A 20,887-nucleotide genomic window follows, 5' to 3' on the forward strand; every position below is an offset into this window, starting at 1 on the left:
ATAGTTTTATTAGTTATAATTGGACATAATATATTATTATTATTATTAGGTTAGGTTAGGTTTTGTAATTCTGAATTCAACAGAATGTCCATTTTGAGGTTAGCTAATAACTGTCAACAAGCTATCAAATCATACTATACAAACAAACAGTCGACCATTGCACGATTGATACCCAAGCACGAATCAAATCGCGAAAATACCTTTTAATAAAATTCTTCCGTTATCATATTATAGTTCTAGATTTTTTTGGGCATAGTAAATGGATATGAACGTCATTGTAGTTATTGATTGGTATATTTTTATATAATCAATGACATTTGACACATTTGGTTAGTTTGATTAGTTGCAAAAAACACCGCCGGAGCGCGACCATCTATTTTGACCAATGCATGAGCATTTTGACACATTTGGTCTAGTTGCAAAAAACACCACCGTAGCGCTACTATCTAATTTACCCAATGCATGAACTAGGCAGAAATATTACTGCTGAATGTGAATTAGGCACTTGGCACATATTTTGCCTAATTCATGAATAAGGCAACGGGCTTGCATTTTTCATCAGTTCATGTAATATTTTCATGTAATAGTTAATTTCGCACATTCGGCGTAACATATAGATAAAAGAGCGACGCTTTGCAAAATGAAAACCATGTAAACTAAACTTATTCTTTTGATGCCGTCTTCTATCGAAGGTTGGTGACCAATTTGCAGTGCATCTCTGTAGCCAGGCATCAGATCACCAACGTCTTGCTCAATCGTTCCTTGCATTATAAGGTCGAGTAAATCATCATTTTCATTGCGGAAAATATGGCAGCCTTTCTGCAATTGATAGTTACTATAACTTGATTGTTGAATCATTCATTGTGAGAAGAAGAAAAGGTAACATAAGGATTTCTTGTTTGAATAATTTACATCAGACATCTATCAACGAATAGCTAATCACTTTTCAGAGCTACATTGATTATGAGGTAGATAGCCAACCGTCGTTTAGAACAGGTATATCCATCACGTCGATGAATTTTGATCGATCCCAGATGAATTGAGCCACGAAAGTAGTGTATATTCAGTTGTATTATAATTTCATTGAGGTTTTGAAGAGGAAGCATTAACCATTCTTTGAACAGATTATTTAAAAGTCGTTTTCAAATTACCGCATAACCTCATCGTACCACTTGATTTGTATTGCATCACTCATGACATGCTGCAGGACTGAGAAGAAGAGAAGATGTAAATCCTCGCATTTTAAATTAAGGCGTAATTTCTGATTACCATCGCGCAGTAGGCTCTTTTTACTGTAGGACAATAGTTTTACGATGAGTGTAATAAATGCCTAAAAGATACCAAAACTCATAATTTTAAGAAAGAAATTTAAAGAAATCGAGTATGTCTTGTAATGATGAAAGACAATTGTTAGTGTTATTGTTTAATTTGTAATTTCTCTGTGTCCTCAGCCAAATAAATAATACGTTTGTTCAAATTGAAGAATGACATTGAGAAAGTGTGATAGATCGCTGCCAGTTTTCCAGTGGATAGTAGATTACAATCTACTTGGAGTTTAGTAGAACAGCATTTATAAATAAGAAGATTATTTAACATGTAAACAACTACTAGTTTTACGTAGTTGACAAAGCAACAAGTTGTTCTATTAAAAGCTCCCTCGCGCCCCTAACAATAAACTATGTTGTATGGTTAATTGAAATATCGCGTGACTTACCACAACACAATATAAAGCTATAACAACTACTTAACCACCCGGTACTAAAAGATTTTACCGGAAGAAGCAATTGGGCACATTATTATCCACGTGTCTGGAAAATGGCGTCGCAGCCTCGTGGCGAAACACCAAATGGACATGCAAAGTTACCCGGTGGATTCAAAACCTTTTCTCAAAAGTTTACCCATAACAAAATTATTATTACTCCACCATATTCATGAAATATATTGATTAAATTACGTAACCAATAAATACATCATCATGATATAATATGAAGGAAAGTTGCATACTTCGGAAGCATTTTCCGAAATGGTGGCTATGATGTATGGTAACGTATTATACTAAAAACCCGCTATGGCCGAGCAGTATTATGTAAGCTTATAAAATCATAGATCTCGCGTTCGAATCCCGGGTCTGACAAAATTACATGTTGTTTTTATCAATGTGTATTTAAATTCTAAGCATGGACCCAAAATCTCTTACGAAACCTCTTTGTGAGGCGACTAATATCTGCATCGGATTGTAGAGCCAATTTAAAAGAATGTTTGCAAGACAATATTGAGAGTTACGGCCAACAGAGGTATATGAAAATGACATTCGGGATCCTAGAGAGTTAAAGATAGCGTCGGACATGAAGACGTACTCTAATCCGGTAATCAAGAAGAATATAAGGCCTACCGTATTTACTTGTGACTGCGACTGGTGATAACCACACTCTGCCACATATCCTGCATACACGACTAATGCCCAGACATTCCTCGTGGTGTTGCTAGCGTTAAACACATCAGCTGCAATCATTCGTTGGTATGCTCACCGATCAGTGGCTACGCATGTGCCGCTAGATACTTTATCAACATTTATCAGATATGTTGACATTGTCTCTCTCGTAAACAAAGTAGTTTTCATAATATTATTGTTCTCAGTAAGTAGATAATAATGTTTTTTCACACATTTATGTTTGTTTCTCTTTTTGCTGTGTTTGCTTTCATGTCAAATGTCAGATATTCGCAATAATTCCCACGTTGTTGTCATACAATATGATGGCAACAAAATGTTTGTTTTTTTTACCTAGTCTTATTGTTCACTGTGTATTAAATATACGTAGTGAAAGGAAAGTAGAAATAATTGTTTCGCAATTAGTTTCGATTTTTCTTCGGATATAGAAAGTTAGTTGACAGTGCCGCCGCACACGACTGTGCATTACCACAGAAGACGCAGGCAGCCGCAAACCAGGGGCGGTTTGGAGATGGGGATTTCATGATTTTACGGGGGTGACACAATTGTCGTCTGAAAGACCTTGGGAATACAAAAGTTCTGAGTGAGGCTGTAACAAGGTGTACATCTCTAATGTAGAGAAACATGAGAATGATATCTTTAATAATACGCATTTAAGTTTGTCACTTAAATGAAACACGCGTTCAATATTACTTATAGTATTTGAGGACTATCATTGTGATTCTTGCGTAGTATGATCTAGCCCTCCGAAAGTAATAAACCAAATCCGGCTTGAAGATCTTGCTCCATGGCGACTTGCTCTCACATTTCTATAGTATTAAGGGCTGAAACACGCGGCTTTGCAGATTACCGTATTTAGATCGGTTTGGTTGTGCCAAATATACATCGCATTGTATATGCACATCTAGCAAAACCAAACCGACCTAATAACCGTGTCAACGCGGCATCTTGCAGCGCCGTGTATCTTAGCCCTTAATATCTTTAATATTACATAACGGTGCGTTATCACTGGACTAGCAAAACGAATGATTCCTGAAAATGAAAAAACTGAATCAAAGTAAAACGTAGGTCAGTTCGCATGCACCGCCTAGAACTCAGCCGAACATTCGTAGCGAAACTTGCCCGGTGTGGTGAAAGTGCACGTGTACCTACTGAATTTTATTTTCATTGAATTTTCTGGGTTCGCTCGTACGTTTCACTAGCAAATGAAATCGCACCGTTATATTATATTATTATGATACTAATAATATGTTTAAAGTACGTAATCATGTCAAAATAACAATATTAAGTGATGATTTTAATATTTGAAAGTCAGGTTTTAGGACTGTAGGTAAGGCAGTCAAAAAACTATTGATTCTTTGTTACCGATTCATAGTATCAATACTTTTCTTTCCATATGACAGTCATTACTGTAGGTATAATCAAATTAGATTAGTATAAACTTCAAGTACCTACTTAATGCAAGTAATCAAAAAAAATCTAGCAATTTTAAATTTAGATAACTCCTGACGAGCTATAAAGCATAATAAAAGAATTGTCCTTATTTAGATACATTACACAGTTGGCAGCCTTTTCTTAGCGGAATTTGACGCAACTCAGCTGATAATGTTGTCATTAGTAATAATTCTCATGAATCTTACACGTATCCAAAGCTTAATTGATAAGAGTACAGAGTGGCGGTTTTATGTACGTACGCGACAGTCTTTCGAAAATGTAGCAACATGTATGTTCCCAGATTTTTTTACACTTACTCGTAAGTAATTGATATTTTTTTTTCATATGTCATTTTTTAGCTTTTTATTTTATAACAGCATTTATAAATAAGAAGATTATTTAACATGTAAACAACTACTAGTTTTACGTAGTTGACAAAGCAACAAGTTGTTCTATTAAAAGCTCCCTCGCGCCCCTAACAATAAACTATGTTGTATGGTTAATTGAAATATCGCGTGACTTACCACAACACAATATAAAGCTATAACAACTACTTAACCACCCGGTACTAAAAGATTTTACCGGAAGAAGCAATTGGGCACATTATTATCCACGTGTCTGGAAAATGGCGTCGCAGCCTCGTGGCGAAACACCAAATGGACATGCAAAGTTACCCGGTGGATTCAAAACCTTTTCTCAAAAGTTTACCCATAACAAAATTATTATTACTCCACCATATTCATGAAATATATTGATTAAATTACGTAACCAATAAATACATCATCATGATATAATATGAAGGAAAGTTGCATACTTCGGAAGCATTTTCCGAAATGGTGGCTATGATGTATGGTAACGTATTATACTAAAAACCCGCTATGGCCGAGCAGTATTATGTAAGCTTATAAAATCATAGATCTCGCGTTCGAATCCCGGGTCTGACAAAATTACATGTTGTTTTTATCAATGTGTATTTAAATTCTAAGCATGGACCCAAAATCTCTTACGAAACCTCTTTGTGAGGCGACTAATATCTGCATCGGATTGTAGAGCCAATTTAAAAGAATGTTTGCAAGACAATATTGAGAGTTACGGCCAACAGAGGTATATGAAAATGACATTCGGGATCCTAGAGAGTTAAAGATAGCGTCGGACATGAAGACGTACTCTAATCCGGTAATCAAGAAGAATATAAGGCCTACCGTATTTACTTGTGACTGCGACTGGTGATAACCACACTCTGCCACATATCCTGCATACACGACTAATGCCCAGACATTCCTCGTGGTGTTGCTAGCGTTAAACACATCAGCTGCAATCATTCGTTGGTATGCTCACCGATCAGTGGCTACGCATGTGCCGCTAGATACTTTATCAACATTTATCAGATATGTTGACATTGTCTCTCTCGTAAACAAAGTAGTTTTCATAATATTATTGTTCTCAGTAAGTAGATAATAATGTTTTTTCACACATTTATGTTTGTTTCTCTTTTTGCTGTGTTTGCTTTCATGTCAAATGTCAGATATTCGCAATAATTCCCACGTTGTTGTCATACAATATGATGGCAACAAAATGTTTGTTTTTTTTACCTAGTCTTATTGTTCACTGTGTATTAAATATACGTAGTGAAAGGAAAGTAGAAATAATTGTTTCGCAATTAGTTTCGATTTTTCTTCGGATATAGAAAGTTAGTTGACAGTGCCGCCGCACACGACTGTGCATTACCACAGAAGACGCAGGCAGCCGCAAACCAGGGGCGGTTTGGAGATGGGGATTTCATGATTTTACGGGGGTGACACAATTGTCGTCTGAAAGACCTTGGGAATACAAAAGTTCTGAGTGAGGCTGTAACAAGGTGTACATCTCTAATGTAGAGAAACATGAGAATGATATCTTTAATAATACGCATTTAAGTTTGTCACTTAAATGAAACACGCGTTCAATATTACTTATAGTATTTGAGGACTATCATTGTGATTCTTGCGTAGTATGATCTAGCCCTCCGAAAGTAATAAACCAAATCCGGCTTGAAGATCTTGCTCCATGGCGACTTGCTCTCACATTTCTATAGTATTAAGGGCTGAAACACGCGGCTTTGCAGATTACCGTATTTAGATCGGTTTGGTTGTGCCAAATATACATCGCATTGTATATGCACATCTAGCAAAACCAAACCGACCTAATAACCGTGTCAACGCGGCATCTTGCAGCGCCGTGTATCTTAGCCCTTAATATCTTTAATATTACATAACGGTGCGTTATCACTGGACTAGCAAAACGAATGATTCCTGAAAATGAAAAAACTGAATCAAAGTAAAACGTAGGTCAGTTCGCATGCACCGCCTAGAACTCAGCCGAACATTCGTAGCGAAACTTGCCCGGTGTGGTGAAAGTGCACGTGTACCTACTGAATTTTATTTTCATTGAATTTTCTGGGTTCGCTCGTACGTTTCACTAGCAAATGAAATCGCACCGTTATATTATATTATTATGATACTAATAATATGTTTAAAGTACGTAATCATGTCAAAATAACAATATTAAGTGATGATTTTAATATTTGAAAGTCAGGTTTTAGGACTGTAGGTAAGGCAGTCAAAAAACTATTGATTCTTTGTTACCGATTCATAGTATCAATACTTTTCTTTCCATATGACAGTCATTACTGTAGGTATAATCAAATTAGATTAGTATAAACTTCAAGTACCTACTTAATGCAAGTAATCAAAAAAAATCTAGCAATTTTAAATTTAGATAACTCCTGACGAGCTATAAAGCATAATAAAAGAATTGTCCTTATTTAGATACATTACACAGTTGGCAGCCTTTTCTTAGCGGAATTTGACGCAACTCAGCTGATAATGTTGTCATTAGTAATAATTCTCATGAATCTTACACGTATCCAAAGCTTAATTGATAAGAGTACAGAGTGGCGGTTTTATGTACGTACGCGACAGTCTTTCGAAAATGTAGCAACATGTATGTTCCCAGATTTTTTTACACTTACTCGTAAGTAATTGATATTTTTTTTTCATATGTCATTTTTTCTGATGAATCAACCGCCTCATTTGCTTCATGGAAAACACCCACTGAGAATCCCACTCAATACAATTTTTCTTTAGGATAGATTTATAATAAAAAAACTATGTATGTTTCTGTTGTGTTTCGACATTATGTATTTTCTGTTATTCTTTGTTGGTATATGTTATTACAATCGGTCGATTTGTGTACAAAAAGTATCGCTTAAAATATTAGTCGCAAGCACCTAATCATTCGGATCAAAGAATTCACATCTCCAATGTTGGCAGACATGAAAATATTAAATGTATTTGCGCGGTGGTATGAATGTTTCAGATTATTTTGGTATTTTTTTTCTTTCTTCTTTCCCTGTAGCAGATTGAAAACATTGGACTAACGCCAAACATGTTTTTTTTTCAATTCACTTCGTGGGCATTAGATTCTGTAAGGCGATCACTCCCGCTTAATTAACACTCTGTTAATAATTTATTTCCAGTTTGTATTAATTTGTCTGTTATAAAAGTACTTAGTGTAAAATGGAGCAGACAATATGGCGACTTGAGTATTAAATTCTTCCTTTTCTTCTTCAAATAAGGGTACATCCCGGGTACATCGAGCATTTTCTCAGTTAGAAATCCTCCCTCATTCTTCCAGGTCTCCATCAATCTCCATCAAATCCTGTACGCCAGACAGTTCCGATCCTGATCCCTTTCGGTCCATCGATCCAGCGGGAGCCTTGATCTTTTCACCTTTTATTTGTCAGACGCAAAATTAGCATGTTTTTATTCAACCATAGACATTCATAAGAAAATTACTAATATCTTTTAATTAGAGTACACTATTGCGTAATTATGTTTTGATTATATTTTAACCTAACTAAATTGAAAACCGTAATTGATTCCACGTTAAGTAATAGTGATCATTGTACTTCTCAGAGATTTCCTATATATTGTTATGATTATATTATTATTCAATAACGTTTGTTTGGCATTAGGATTATCCGGCCATGCTGTAATATACTTAAATCAATAAATATAAAAAATAATTAGTATGTAAGATCGATTTAAACATCTTATATATATATACAGACTCGCACGAAGTTGGGTGAACGCTCGACTAGTTTGTATATGGTAATAAACGATTATGGCGTAAGGTAGCACGGTAATGAACGGCATTCGACAGCCTATTTCCATGGATAGGGTATAACTATGTCGAAAATAGATGTCGAAGATACCCAAAATTCTATTATGACAACAAATAACCGTGAACGACTAATACATTATATAACATGAGAACATTCTTTTAATTAAATGATCGCTATGTATTTTAATTAAATGAAATTATTAATAACCATGTCCTTGCTTTTCCGTACAAGGTGGTTTTGTTAGTAATTTTGGACAATCACAAACACCCAGACTTTGAGAAAAACACATAAATATTGTGTCCTCACCGGGAATCGAACCCAGAACGCTCGGGCGGAAGGCCAGTGCCTTCCCCACTGCACCACGGGCGGAATAATTATTAGTCATAATTATTAAATTATTAGGTATATATTAATTTTAAGTACTAAGGCAACTAATTCAGCTAGCAATGTATATTTGTAATTAGCATACAATAATTTATTAGAGATTTGTAGAACAACGTGGTGACAGTTTGAGGACTGGTGATATGTACGTAATATGCACCTGCCACGAAATATTATTAATCATCAATAACATATTTATATTTAAAACTTTATATTTGACTGAATGTGCAAAATGTAGTTTTGACTAATGCTGTAAATAAAATACTGCTTTTTAATGATTTTTTAGTATAATACTTTTCAGGCATGGCAACCCAATTACATAGTACATAGCCAGTAAAATAATATGGCAAATTTTTGGTTAATCGATTAATATATTTTACAACGTTTTTCTTAGCTCATATTCTTATTTGTCCGGTAGTTCTTTGTCCGGTACAAATCTTGCAATCGATTTTTAACTAACTTTCCGACTAGCTAGACATTTGAAACTTTTAGAATATACCTATCAGAACACGATGCCAATGCATTTTTTAATACTTTTAGCCTAGGGGCGGCAGGTTATATGAAAGTATGGTGAAGCAGGCTGGTATGGTGAAAAAGTATGGTGAGGCGGGCTGGTAATCAAGTTGCGGCAGAATTTCCACGTTAATATTATATTATATGGGTACGTTATAACGACCAAAGTAAATCCTCCGTGATGCCCTGATTTTTTTTTATCGCGTCGCTATTTCTCGTAAGTTGTCGGCTATTGTTGGCCTGCCTTCAGTTGTATGAGAAAGCCGATTCCTTACCCCTCTTTTTATTTAATACCTCTATACTTTTGGCCATCTTTAAGTAGAATTGAATTCATTTTCAGTCAATTCTGTTTTGTATGAAAAGTTATTTCGACCCCATTATTGGTTGCTATGGGTCTGGGGTCCTAGCAACTAAATTATTAATATATACGTACGTTACTATGGAAATCAATATGACATGTCAATATGACATTTCAGTAGTATTTCTATCAAGTACAAATTTTTTTGATCGTTTAAGCTAGTCAAGTCAAGTTTATATGATTCAGCAGAAAATTTAAAAACGTTGGATATAAAAAGTTCTTTTTATCTTGTAAATATTTAGTTTTTATTTTAACTTTTTAATAAAAATCATTAAAGACGGATTAAAATTAAATCCATCGCTAAACAATTAAAGATTGTATTAAGTTGACTAATAATGTCTAATAGAATAATTAAAATATATTTAGGTATGTATATCTTAGATATGCATACATATCCACATAATATTTACTTGAATATAAAAATCATTCAATTTTTGAAATTTCTGTAGCTACGGAAAATATATTGTTCGATGTTAACAAAACAATTGAAGTGGTTAGGTATGTAGGTACATTATTGCGTTGAAATAAATGTAATGGAAGAAGGAATTCATAATACTTTTTTGTTATTTTTTGGTACTGTTTCGCGCATTATCGAACGTGGTAAATGACAAGCGGGGCATTGTAAATGGGCGCAGCCGAATAAATTGACATCTAGTGCCAAAAAATTGTCGGAGGAAAATGCCTATGTGTCTACAAAGACAGCTTTCATTATCGAAACTATGAGCCCAGATACCGCGTTGAGAATTACTCATTATGTGTACGATTACTAAAAAGGTACCCCTGGTTTAAATTTAAATTAGGTATTTGTTAATTGGTAACATATTATATGCATATTTCGACTAAAAAATGCTCATGGGTAATACTATTTTTAATTAAACTTTTGTAAGTAAATATGTATATTACGTTACATGTACAACTCAGAAAAAAATTAGTGCGATCCTTGTGCTTGATGTGAGCAGCAAAGAGGTTTTACGTGAGGTACCTACTAATTTGGTCAATTTTAATCTTAAATCTCCACAGTTTGTGATATCAAAACGATTTCTTTTTTTTCAGTAACAAATCATTTACAGTGCTAATTTTCTCGGAAAGTCATGGTTGCAATATCAAAAAAATATTTTCGAAAATGTGGGTTTTAACAAAAAAAATATACCTAATAGTAATGATTTGCCCTACGTTGGGAAACACTGAACTAATTGCAATGCTTTTGGTTATATTTTCTGGTTATTTGTTAATAATTTTTATCCGTTTTTAGGGCTTCACAAATGTGGCCGTCCAGAAATCCTCACAGAACTCCGATGATGAGGCCCCTATTTCTCTAAGCGACGTATTTTACGTAGACAATGATGGAAATCAAATGTGAGTATTTATTAACACCTTTCATTTTAATGATTGAAACATTGTCATCGAGTTCAAAGCTAAGTCAACAATATATTCCTACTGATAAACATAATATCTTACAGTTTTACATAAGTAATAACTTAACTAAAATTGACATTTCAAGCTTCTAAGCATAATTTATAAAACAATTTCTCTAAAAATTTGAATTATTTTTATTTAATATGGCAGTGGTATTCAAATTGTGTGTCGCAGCTGACCCAGCGATGCTGTTGGACAAGAATCCACACAATATTAATTCAATGCGTTGATGCACGATCACAATGATACGTCGTATATTTCGTTGACTGTTTTCTTTATGCGATTGACACTATTTAACTTCTCTTCCCTGATCGTATAAACTTCCAATTACCAATAGACATCTTTTAGAAAGTTGTTGAATCCTATTCTAAATGGTAATTATTAAAAAAATTGCATAAAAAAAAGAAAACAAAAAGCTGCAATTTTAAGGCATTTAAAAAAAATTCAAGTCACGAGATAAAAAAGGACTCGCCGTTAGAGAAAAAATCTCAATAATCTCGCATATAACGCTTATTATGTTTTGCGGAAATATTATTCAGGCCACCATGAAAAAATCTTTGTACATGAAGGGCACCGTGAATCGAAAAAGTTAAAAAAAAACACTGTCATATTATTTTGTTTGTTAAACGTACACCTTGCATGAATACTATTTGGCTTAAAAATATCTGTAAGCATGTTGTACCATTTAAACAGTGTGAATGTTTATTCTTTTCAACGAGAAATTGTTTTGGGAATTGCTGAAAAACAGCGAAAATTTTCCGTACTTATATTAATTTTGTTCGTAATTTAAAAAAATGTTTGACATATAGAAACAGACCCTTAATACGTTATGAAAGTAAAGCTTAAAAACGTTACTAAATCAAATAGTTTAATTAACTGCAAGTCCTTTGGAATCGTAGGTTCATTTGAAGCCAGTTGATATTCTTCTCCGATTAATTTTCCTGTAGGTTAAGTGTAAGTTTTTAAAACCAATTTTTATGTTCATTATCCAAGAAGTTTAGATGAATAATCGCAACCAACAACTACGTTATCCAACAGTAGGTACAACAAAATATAAAAACACACACAATATTATTGTCTAGATGCCGACGCATAAAATATTACGTTTTTCTATGTTCTAATTCTAATTTAACCACACTACCTACTTAGAAATTTTCTATCATTTACATCAAGTGGTGTCATACAAAATGTTAATAATATGAATTCCTATAGGTATATTTCGTACTACATATTTGGTGTTATAACTAACTTAAGGGCCCACATACCCAACGTAGGTCAAAATGGAGATTTTATGGTATTTTCAGAGCATAATCCTGGACATTCCTTAAACGTTGTAGATAATCTATTTATATAAGTTTGATGTCTTATTATTTGGTTAGGTTTTTGATTTGGTTAGGTTAGGTTAGGTTTGATTTGGTTCTTCTGAAAATTAATAAATCTAAAAAATCTTAACACCACTTGTACATGGATGTACTGAAATATGACTATATTCTAAAACATTAGATCGAGAGGTTTAAAAGAATACTATTTTATGTAATAAAAATACGTTATGCAGTTATCAAATGTTTAAAATAAATATAAAGGATAATAAGGCTTCAAAATTATATAAATAGATTATCTACAACGTTTAAGGTATGTCCAGGATCATGCTTTGAAAATAGAAAAAAGCTCCACTTTGACCCACGCTGAGCACGTCCGCCCTTAAGGGTTGTTTTAATAAATGTGTATTAAAAGTCCTAAGTATATACCTTTTTAGGTGGGTACATTAGTACCTTCCTATCTCATATAATATTGAACTATTTCGTTTCTATGAAAGTAATGTTAAAATATATAGGTATATAAAAAGCGTGTAACAGTATTGATGTAATACCTACACGAAATGCCGTGCAATATTTGGCAGCATTTCGACTATCGTGCCCCGCTAAGTCTTAAGGCAGGCATAGGAAACCTTTTTTGCGTCCGCGGGCCAGAATTATTACCGCAACACTGACACGGGCCACAAAAATGAAGCGAGGCGTGATCAGAATAACAACAATATAAATTTGAAAGTAAAACTGACATAGTTCAATTATTTAATACAATTTATTTAGAACAAAGAATCGTCATAATGATTGGGTTTAACTGTTTAGTTCACGTGCCTCTTATAAAATAACTTACTTCGAAGCTACACCATGTATACTATTAACTGGAGTATTAAGGCGCTGAGTACACAACACATATGATTCAAAAATAAGTTAGGGACAGTTGATCCAGTTGAGGCAGTTGAGAGGGACCATTGATCTATTTATACGTGAAACCGGATTCAAACTTGTCACTGATTTGAATGAAGATAGATATATATGTATAAGTATTTTATTCACAATATTGGAGTATATTCTACGGCTCTACAATCCGACGCTTGGATCTTAGCCGCTTCACGAAAAAGTTTCTTAACATATTCTTGTTTAACTAGAAAATGGATGTTAGCCTCTTGCTCAATCTAGTAAACCTATGCTCTGTATCCAAACACACATTGAAAAAAAAAAAACAACATGTGACTATTTGCCATATCCGGAATTCGAACACGGGGCCATGACTTTATAAGCCGACACGTTACCGCTCATCCATCGTGGTCGTTTTATTTATTTTATTACTTTCATAAAAACCATACATAATTCGAATGTTTTTGCCTGATTTGTCATCATTTAAAAAAATAATAATTAATATCAATATTGTTTATAGAATAGTAACAAAGATCATTATTTAAAAACAGGGAAACATATAGAATTTACAAATTTTATAATTCGTCTACCTGAGACAATATTATACACAAAATCTCATGATGCCTGTCCCGAAAATGGTGGTAGTCGTGGCTCACACTTCTCACCTCCGTAACTATTAATACGATGAATATTATTAATATAAATAACGTATATATTTTATTTTTGTTTAAGTAACAATGCTTTCTGTGTCTGCCTGTTATCGAGACAATCACTTATCGATATACTATTTATCTGTATCTTATATTCATCAACATTGCATAATTGTGTGAATGTTTCTTGTTTCTTGATGGTTGGTTTTAATAAAAAAAAATATTACAGACATTACAGATATTAAATCACAATATGAAGCCGGGCCGCGGGTTGCCAATGACTAAGTTAAGTGGCCTTTTAGGGCGCAATGGTATACTTATCCATCCATTTTAAAGAAGAGATTTGAATTTAATATTTACGTTTGGTACATATTTTAACTTATAGGTATTTTGAAAACACAATTTGCGATTTAACACTACAAAATATTTATCTTTGTTTACGGTTCTTATACAGTCTCAAATTCAATAATCTCCATTGTATTTATTTACCGTCGCGAAAATCAAACTCCGAAAGGCTTTGTATTTATTTATTTACAAATTGGCGCGCCAATTTTGAAAACATAAGTACCTTCACATTACCTTCTGCGTACTTGCTGATATACCCATTGTTGTGTCTATCTGATTTGCGCTTTAAGCTTGCAAATCGTATTTCTACTTTTCTTGGAGCCTTCTTGTTTAAGCTTATTTACTTTTAGACTGTAGAGTGCTTAATGTTTCGCTTCTTTATGAAGGGGGGGTGTCGTCCAATATTTACTACTCAGGGGAGATAAAACAATTGATGGAAATCCAATCGATTTTAATCGTTCTATTACTCTAATATATTTTGAAGAACGCAAGCAATTTGCGTACAGAAACCACCTCTGTTTTAAACATTCAATTATCCGGAGGAGCTTTTTCTTAATTTATATAAATTTACATATTTAAAGATATCACTTTTTCTGAACTTAACTTTATATCGTTCTTTCAAAAAATCATGTCAAAGTCGCTCAGCATATTGTTTCAATACTTTGTATTTTCACAATTTTATTTGCAAAAATAAAATTCCAGCCATCATGTAAACATTAATAAGTATCTAAAAGTAATGTGGCATTTACCTAATTAATGCAGATATTTATTAATAATAGTCAGAATTGTAGCAATATTGCTAATAAATAATTATGTTAGTAGGTAATGTAACTGTCATCTGCTAATCCTACTTGAAATTGATTAATATTCTTACACTCCTCCTCGGAGGTCGGCAAGTTTGAGGTTACCTTCCTAAAACCTACTATTTTGTTATATTGTATATTTTCTGTTAACTTAGGTACATGGGTACCCATATTGTTGTATTACATTGTGGTAGGCACCTAATATGTGACGGATTGTCTAAAACCTAAATATGGGTTTTGAAAAAAATAACATACACTGGGTACCTCTTTAATTATATTAGTTTAATATATATATTTTATTAATTCTTTCCCTATTGTTCACAATTCGAATATCGGTTTAGTGTTATTTTCTTTCGACTGTCCCTGCTCACCCGGTAAACAGTAGTATGGCACAGACGATATAATCGGACAAATCAGTCTCTAATGATTATAGTACAATAATCTCTTGTGGATGCGACGGATTTCAGTGAGTCGTGGGTAAACATCCTACCAATAATTCTAGGTGCAGGCTAGGATAGAAATTCAATAATACCATTACGGATATTTTTTTTTAATTACTCTCCCCTTCACCTACAAATTTTCTGTGTGCGTGCCTACTTTCCACCAAAAAATAATAATAAAAATAATTGTAATGTATGAAAAATCAAGACGTAATAAAATATAATTTACCCTTTCTTCATACACCACTGGTAGTTTTCTTCTTGTGACATGACATCGCGCATGTTCTTAAGCCTCCACTTTGGGAGCTTTTAGAGTTAGGGAGTGCTTATGTTGTCACCTTAAAGCCTTTCAATTTTATACATGCCAACACATAAAAAACAACGCTACTACCCCAGCAGGCATATAAAATACATTGACAGGGAATAAATCTTGATTCACTGTGAAACGTCTCACTGAACCGACGACTACACACGTAATACTAATATTAATAATAGTAACTTATTTTGATAATATGTAATTATGTTTATGTTTTCTATAACTCTAAATTATCATCATTGTTCATCGCATCCTGTTTTTTGTCAATATACCTTTCAGTGTCCTCTCTTTTCAGTCATTCATATTGACCGAATTTTGAAAATAAAAATCGAATGAAATCCACCTATCTAGCTGCTATATGTCCTTGTGAATATTTTATCATCTATAATCCAGAAAAATACACAAAATCCGTATTTCATAGATTAAATACTTCTATATTACTAAATCTCAGAGATTTTACGCCAATTCCAAGAATCGATAATGCTGAACCCATTGTAGTAACGAATAATTAGTATCTTTCTAAAGATACGATATTTCCTACAGCCGTTTCAATTTCATGCTAAAATTTACCATGTTTTCTAATTATTATTATCCTCTAGATTGCTGGAAATACACTGGAGAAAAGGGCCATCCGTACTACCTAAACCAATACTATAAACAGCCACACCAGATATAAATAATAATGATAAAAAAGCAAAATGTGAATTTAACCCAACCGACTGGTTTTTGAAAAAACATCTTATACCTATCTTTTAAAAAAAAATACGACACCCGACGGGACTTAAACCTGTAACCGCTGAATTTGCGCTAGTATGTTTTCCAATTAAACTACGGGCATCCTAATTAATTACGAAGATTTTAACTAGTAGTTCTTACATGAAATACTTGTCTATCTATATATAATGGCTATCGGTATTTGTATATTAAATTAAAATAGGTATCAATTAATTTCTTGATTACTGACCATAAGATGTTTTCAAATTATGTACGTTTAATAATATAGAATGTTACATTCTCAAATCTTGTGAAGTATTCGTTGAATAAAAAAAAAAGTGTATTATCTATCTTAATCGAAGTGATACATATTAGCTAATTTTGTAAGTTATAATTTCCTTGTAAATGGTACTTTCTTTTGCTATTTTTCTATTTAAAACTATACATATACAGAGGAAGGATAGATTCTTTCAGATCGTTGGAGCGAAGCTCGGAGCAGGAGCACGGAGCACTGGAGCAATGGGATTTTACCCGGAGCAGGAGCGGAGCCGGAGCACCAAAAATTTGTAGTGCTCCACTGCTCCCGATGTTTTTTTTATTATTAAATTTTCGTCCTAAAATCCAATGCAAATAGTATATTTTGACATTTTGCAGCACTGAAATTATTTGAAATATGGCAACACTGCCGAGTGATAAATAACCTCACTTTTTTGACAGAAGAGGCAAATAATGAGAGACGATTAACTGTCGGGAATTTTGTTTACTAGAATTAATATGTAATGAAAATGACGATTATTTTTAAACTAGTTATTTTTTAACAGTCATATAAGTACCTACTTACTTACATATAATATTTATCAAAACTTTTTACCCGGAGCGGAGCCGGAGCAAGTATTAGTTCCCGGAGCGGAGCAACTAAAAAAAGGGTCTGCTCCAACGCTCGGGATTCTTTTGATATTGCAGCCACAATGAAATCACTTTACAACGGTGTTGATGTCATTTGAAAGTAACGTACCAACACCTAAATGAGTCGCCTAAAGTGCCAGAAAAATGTGACACCAATCTACAGGTATAAACATACGTCTGAAAATGTTTCCGACCACTGAGTTGAAATTTTACTATTTCAACTTTCTATTCGTCGTGTTATACTTACCCATCCGTACTACGAAAATCTTTGTGGTATCGATCATCATTAATTAATCAATGTCTTCTTTTATCAGATCGCTGTCAAACCTCGAAGTATTTGGATGCTCGGCGTTTCACCTGTCACGACTGGACCTCTCCTTGGGCGATATGAGACTGTCGGTCGCGGCGGGGGCAGGAAACGGCGCCCTGCTCGTGGAGGCCGCCTACAGGGCTGCTTGTCCGGCCTTGCAAGCCTTACTCCCAGCTACAGCTGATGGTCGCATTAGGTAGGATATTCAGACTCCAGAATTATGCATCATTACTAAAATATCTTCCTGTATATTATTACTAACTAAAATTATTAACTATGTACCCTTTTTAATTTATTTTTAGGCGAATCGCACACTGACAATCAATCTTTCAATGTATACATATCAGGCGCTTAGCCGTAATATTTCATAGTACGCTCTGTCAAGCTCTCAACTGTCAATTTTATTGTCGGAAACGACATTATATTAAGTACAATGTTGTCAGATGAAAAATTCAAAACTTGTGTTCTGTTAAATCTTTCTGTTATTTTAAGCTTACATCTTCAAACAATCAAACAATGGCTAGCTAGCAATGACACTAATTTTAACATGTGACACAAAGCAATTTCTTCCCATAAACAATGTTGTTGAATTGAAGTTGAACACAAGTCATCATTATTGTGTTTGATGAATGTCGATAAAATTGACGAGTTGTGGTTGCATCTAGTATATATATGTGTGAGATCGCTTAGGGTTTTAAATTCAATGTATTCTGTTTTTATTATTTGGCCATATAATTTTTAATGTTTTCTGTATTTAGGGTAATAATTTCCGGAGTTAAAGTCGAAGGCTCGGCTGGACTAGAAATCAAGGACGATTCCCTTTATATATTAAACACAGACCTGCATATAAATATAGATGAAGTTAGTCTTAATGTAAGTATCAATTAATAAATACCCTTATCATTCACATAGTTTTTAATATTACACATATTGCAACTTACGTTAGAAAATAATATTATTATGTAATACGACATATACTGAGTAGCGACTAATGCTGCTTATTGGAGGAAAGACGGCGTTTCCATACATTTTTAGAGAGATTAAAAGTTCAAATACATTATGATCACGTTATGTGCTGTCACGTGCTGTTACAGTAAGCTGCCGCTACGTGAAAAAAGTGTGTAACGTCGTTTTTCTTTGTATTTTAAATTTTATCCGACTGATGCTCCCATCCGGTAGCACATTTTGAATCTTTAAACTTAAACGAACATTGTCAGTTCAAAAATCTGCCGAAATCACCAGAACAACAATGAGGTCACCTCACGCGTACCGCGCTTCATCGATACCCGCATGACTCAATGGACGTTTTTTATTATTTTCTACATGCCTATACATTTTCGACTCATGTCGAAATTGCGTGTTTTTTGTTTTTAGTGGTTTTCTCTATGGATTTTCCATTAAATTATTATATTTTATGTATTGTCTGCAGGTTTGATTCTGTTAAAAATATTATCTATGGATGCAATATCGCTAGTATTTCTAACGTACGCACACGTGGAAACTGTCAAAAGTAATTGAAATTACCATGAATAATGAATAATAATTAGAGTTGGCACTCTCCATCATTGAATTTATAGAGATAGTGATCATTCAAAATATTCTGCGGAATGACGAAATCATAGACCAAATTTGTCACCGTACCGGCATGTGATCATAATTTAATGCAGCTTTATTGTCAAATAATCTCATACGAAAGACTCATTAGCATTGCAATAATGTAGGCGTCGCTACCAGTATCGTACTTGGAGTACGGACGAATAAGTTATCAATCTATATATATGTAAAATGATAAACGTTAGATATTCATCTAGTATATTGTTTATTGTTCGCGTACCTACCATCAGTTGGTATGCGGTACAATCGTTTTTCCGTAAAAATATTTATTTCACAATAATCCCTAATTAGGTTTTTTTAAAGCGAGGTATGCCGGAAAAAACTGTTCTTAAATGAGTAAGCGAAAGTGTAGGAAACACAGGAAAATATTATTATATAGGTAGTAGTTATTATATTAATTTCGTTTAAATGTGTCTCTTTTTGATTCAGGTATTCCACTATGTTCCTAAATCCAATGGAGGTGATGAAATGGTTACAAGCCAGTTATCCAAAAATTCTATAGGTGTGTACAAACGTCTTACTTTTAGTACAGTACATACTTAATTACCTAACAGTAAACATGTTGTTTCACCTATCTTACCATTCTATATTTAACAATATACCTATATTTTTATATCCAACTCCTCGATTTATATAATATTACTTTGTCTTACGCCACACAATATAGAGAGATGAGAAGGTAAATTAATTATTATATACCTTCCATTTATTTATTGAATATCCATTTAATACGGACGGACTTAATATCATTTATTAATCATGTAATTAATATTATGTTATTATTATTATATTGACAGATAAATTACCATTAGTACAAACATTTTCATCTGAACTATTTTATAAACTTCAAAGAGAATTTATCGCACAATTGAACGAAGTCCTACAGCGAACGACATCTGTTAGCGAGATACTTGGTGGAAATCATCAGCTGATTGAAGCGTTTAGGTAAGATTTAAAAAAATATATTATTCTAGTCTACTACAAATGGATGAAAAGGCATACTTTTACAACTATATTTTGTCTAGTTTTTACACCCACGAAAACAGGTTTTAAATAATATGCGTACATATCGGTGGCAAATTTTATTAATAAACACAGAACTGTTTTATGGTTGTCTATTGTTTCATGTTTATGTTAATATTACATAATTGTATGGCTTAATTATTTTGATAATTTTATATCTATTGCAGACAAACACAGTATGCGAGAAATAATTATTCAATTGAGAGATTATCTGTGAACTGCTTGATTGAAAGATTTGATGTCGACTAAGATCTCTATTTCTATTTTATGTCGATAGATGTTACTATAGAATATAGATCCATAGATGCTGTAGAATATACAGTGTAGATGCTTCGCATCCCTTGAAATAATCGTTACACTACATACTTAGTAATAGTATTATGTATTTATTTATTGTACAATGATAAGGTAAATTTTACTTAACTTTACTTATAAAAATGCTATATATTATTAATGTTAAATAGTTATTTTAAAAACACCGGCCAATATTGAATTAGTTACAAAACCCTGAGTAAGTTGTAAATTGTAGCAAATACTCGGTAAATATATGTATATGTATTTTAACAGCACCCTCGTAAACAAAAATCACTGCATTTTACAAGCATACTATATATATATACGATAATATGGTGATTTAAGTCTCAGACGGCTTCTTTTATGCGAGATTCAGATTCAATGTATGTCCTTGAATACTGTTGAATACTAATGATACATGTTATTAAAACGATTGCGTGATTCATTATTATCTAAGATGTATTCTAATATAAAATTGGAAATATGTACAGTCGACTCCCTATTTACCGGATTAGATGCGAAAATTTAGTTTACGAATTTCCTGGTTAAACAAAA

General features: G+C 33.2%; 1 protein-coding gene across 1 annotated transcript in view; it reads left to right on the top strand.

Annotated features, from left to right (window-relative positions):
• The window catches only part of LOC147073825 (uncharacterized), a 42,890-nt gene that overhangs the window by 9,038 nt on the left and 12,965 nt on the right, over positions 1-20,887 (top strand). Inside the window, exons 2-6 of the mRNA XM_085944449.1 lie at positions 10,553-10,656; positions 17,406-17,597; positions 18,160-18,274; positions 19,445-19,517; positions 19,813-19,960. Coding sequence (XP_085800575.1) covers positions 10,553-10,656; positions 17,406-17,597; positions 18,160-18,274; positions 19,445-19,517; positions 19,813-19,960 — 632 coding nt within the window. The remainder of the gene's footprint in view (positions 1-10,552; positions 10,657-17,405; positions 17,598-18,159; positions 18,275-19,444; positions 19,518-19,812; positions 19,961-20,887) is intronic.

Source organism: Rhyacophila brunnea, unplaced genomic scaffold, assembly GCF_057557595.1.
Source record: "Rhyacophila brunnea isolate RB1 unplaced genomic scaffold, BYU_Rbru_1.0 scaffold_17, whole genome shotgun sequence".
In the NCBI taxonomy this organism is placed as follows: Eukaryota; Metazoa; Arthropoda; class Insecta; order Trichoptera; family Rhyacophilidae; genus Rhyacophila; species Rhyacophila brunnea.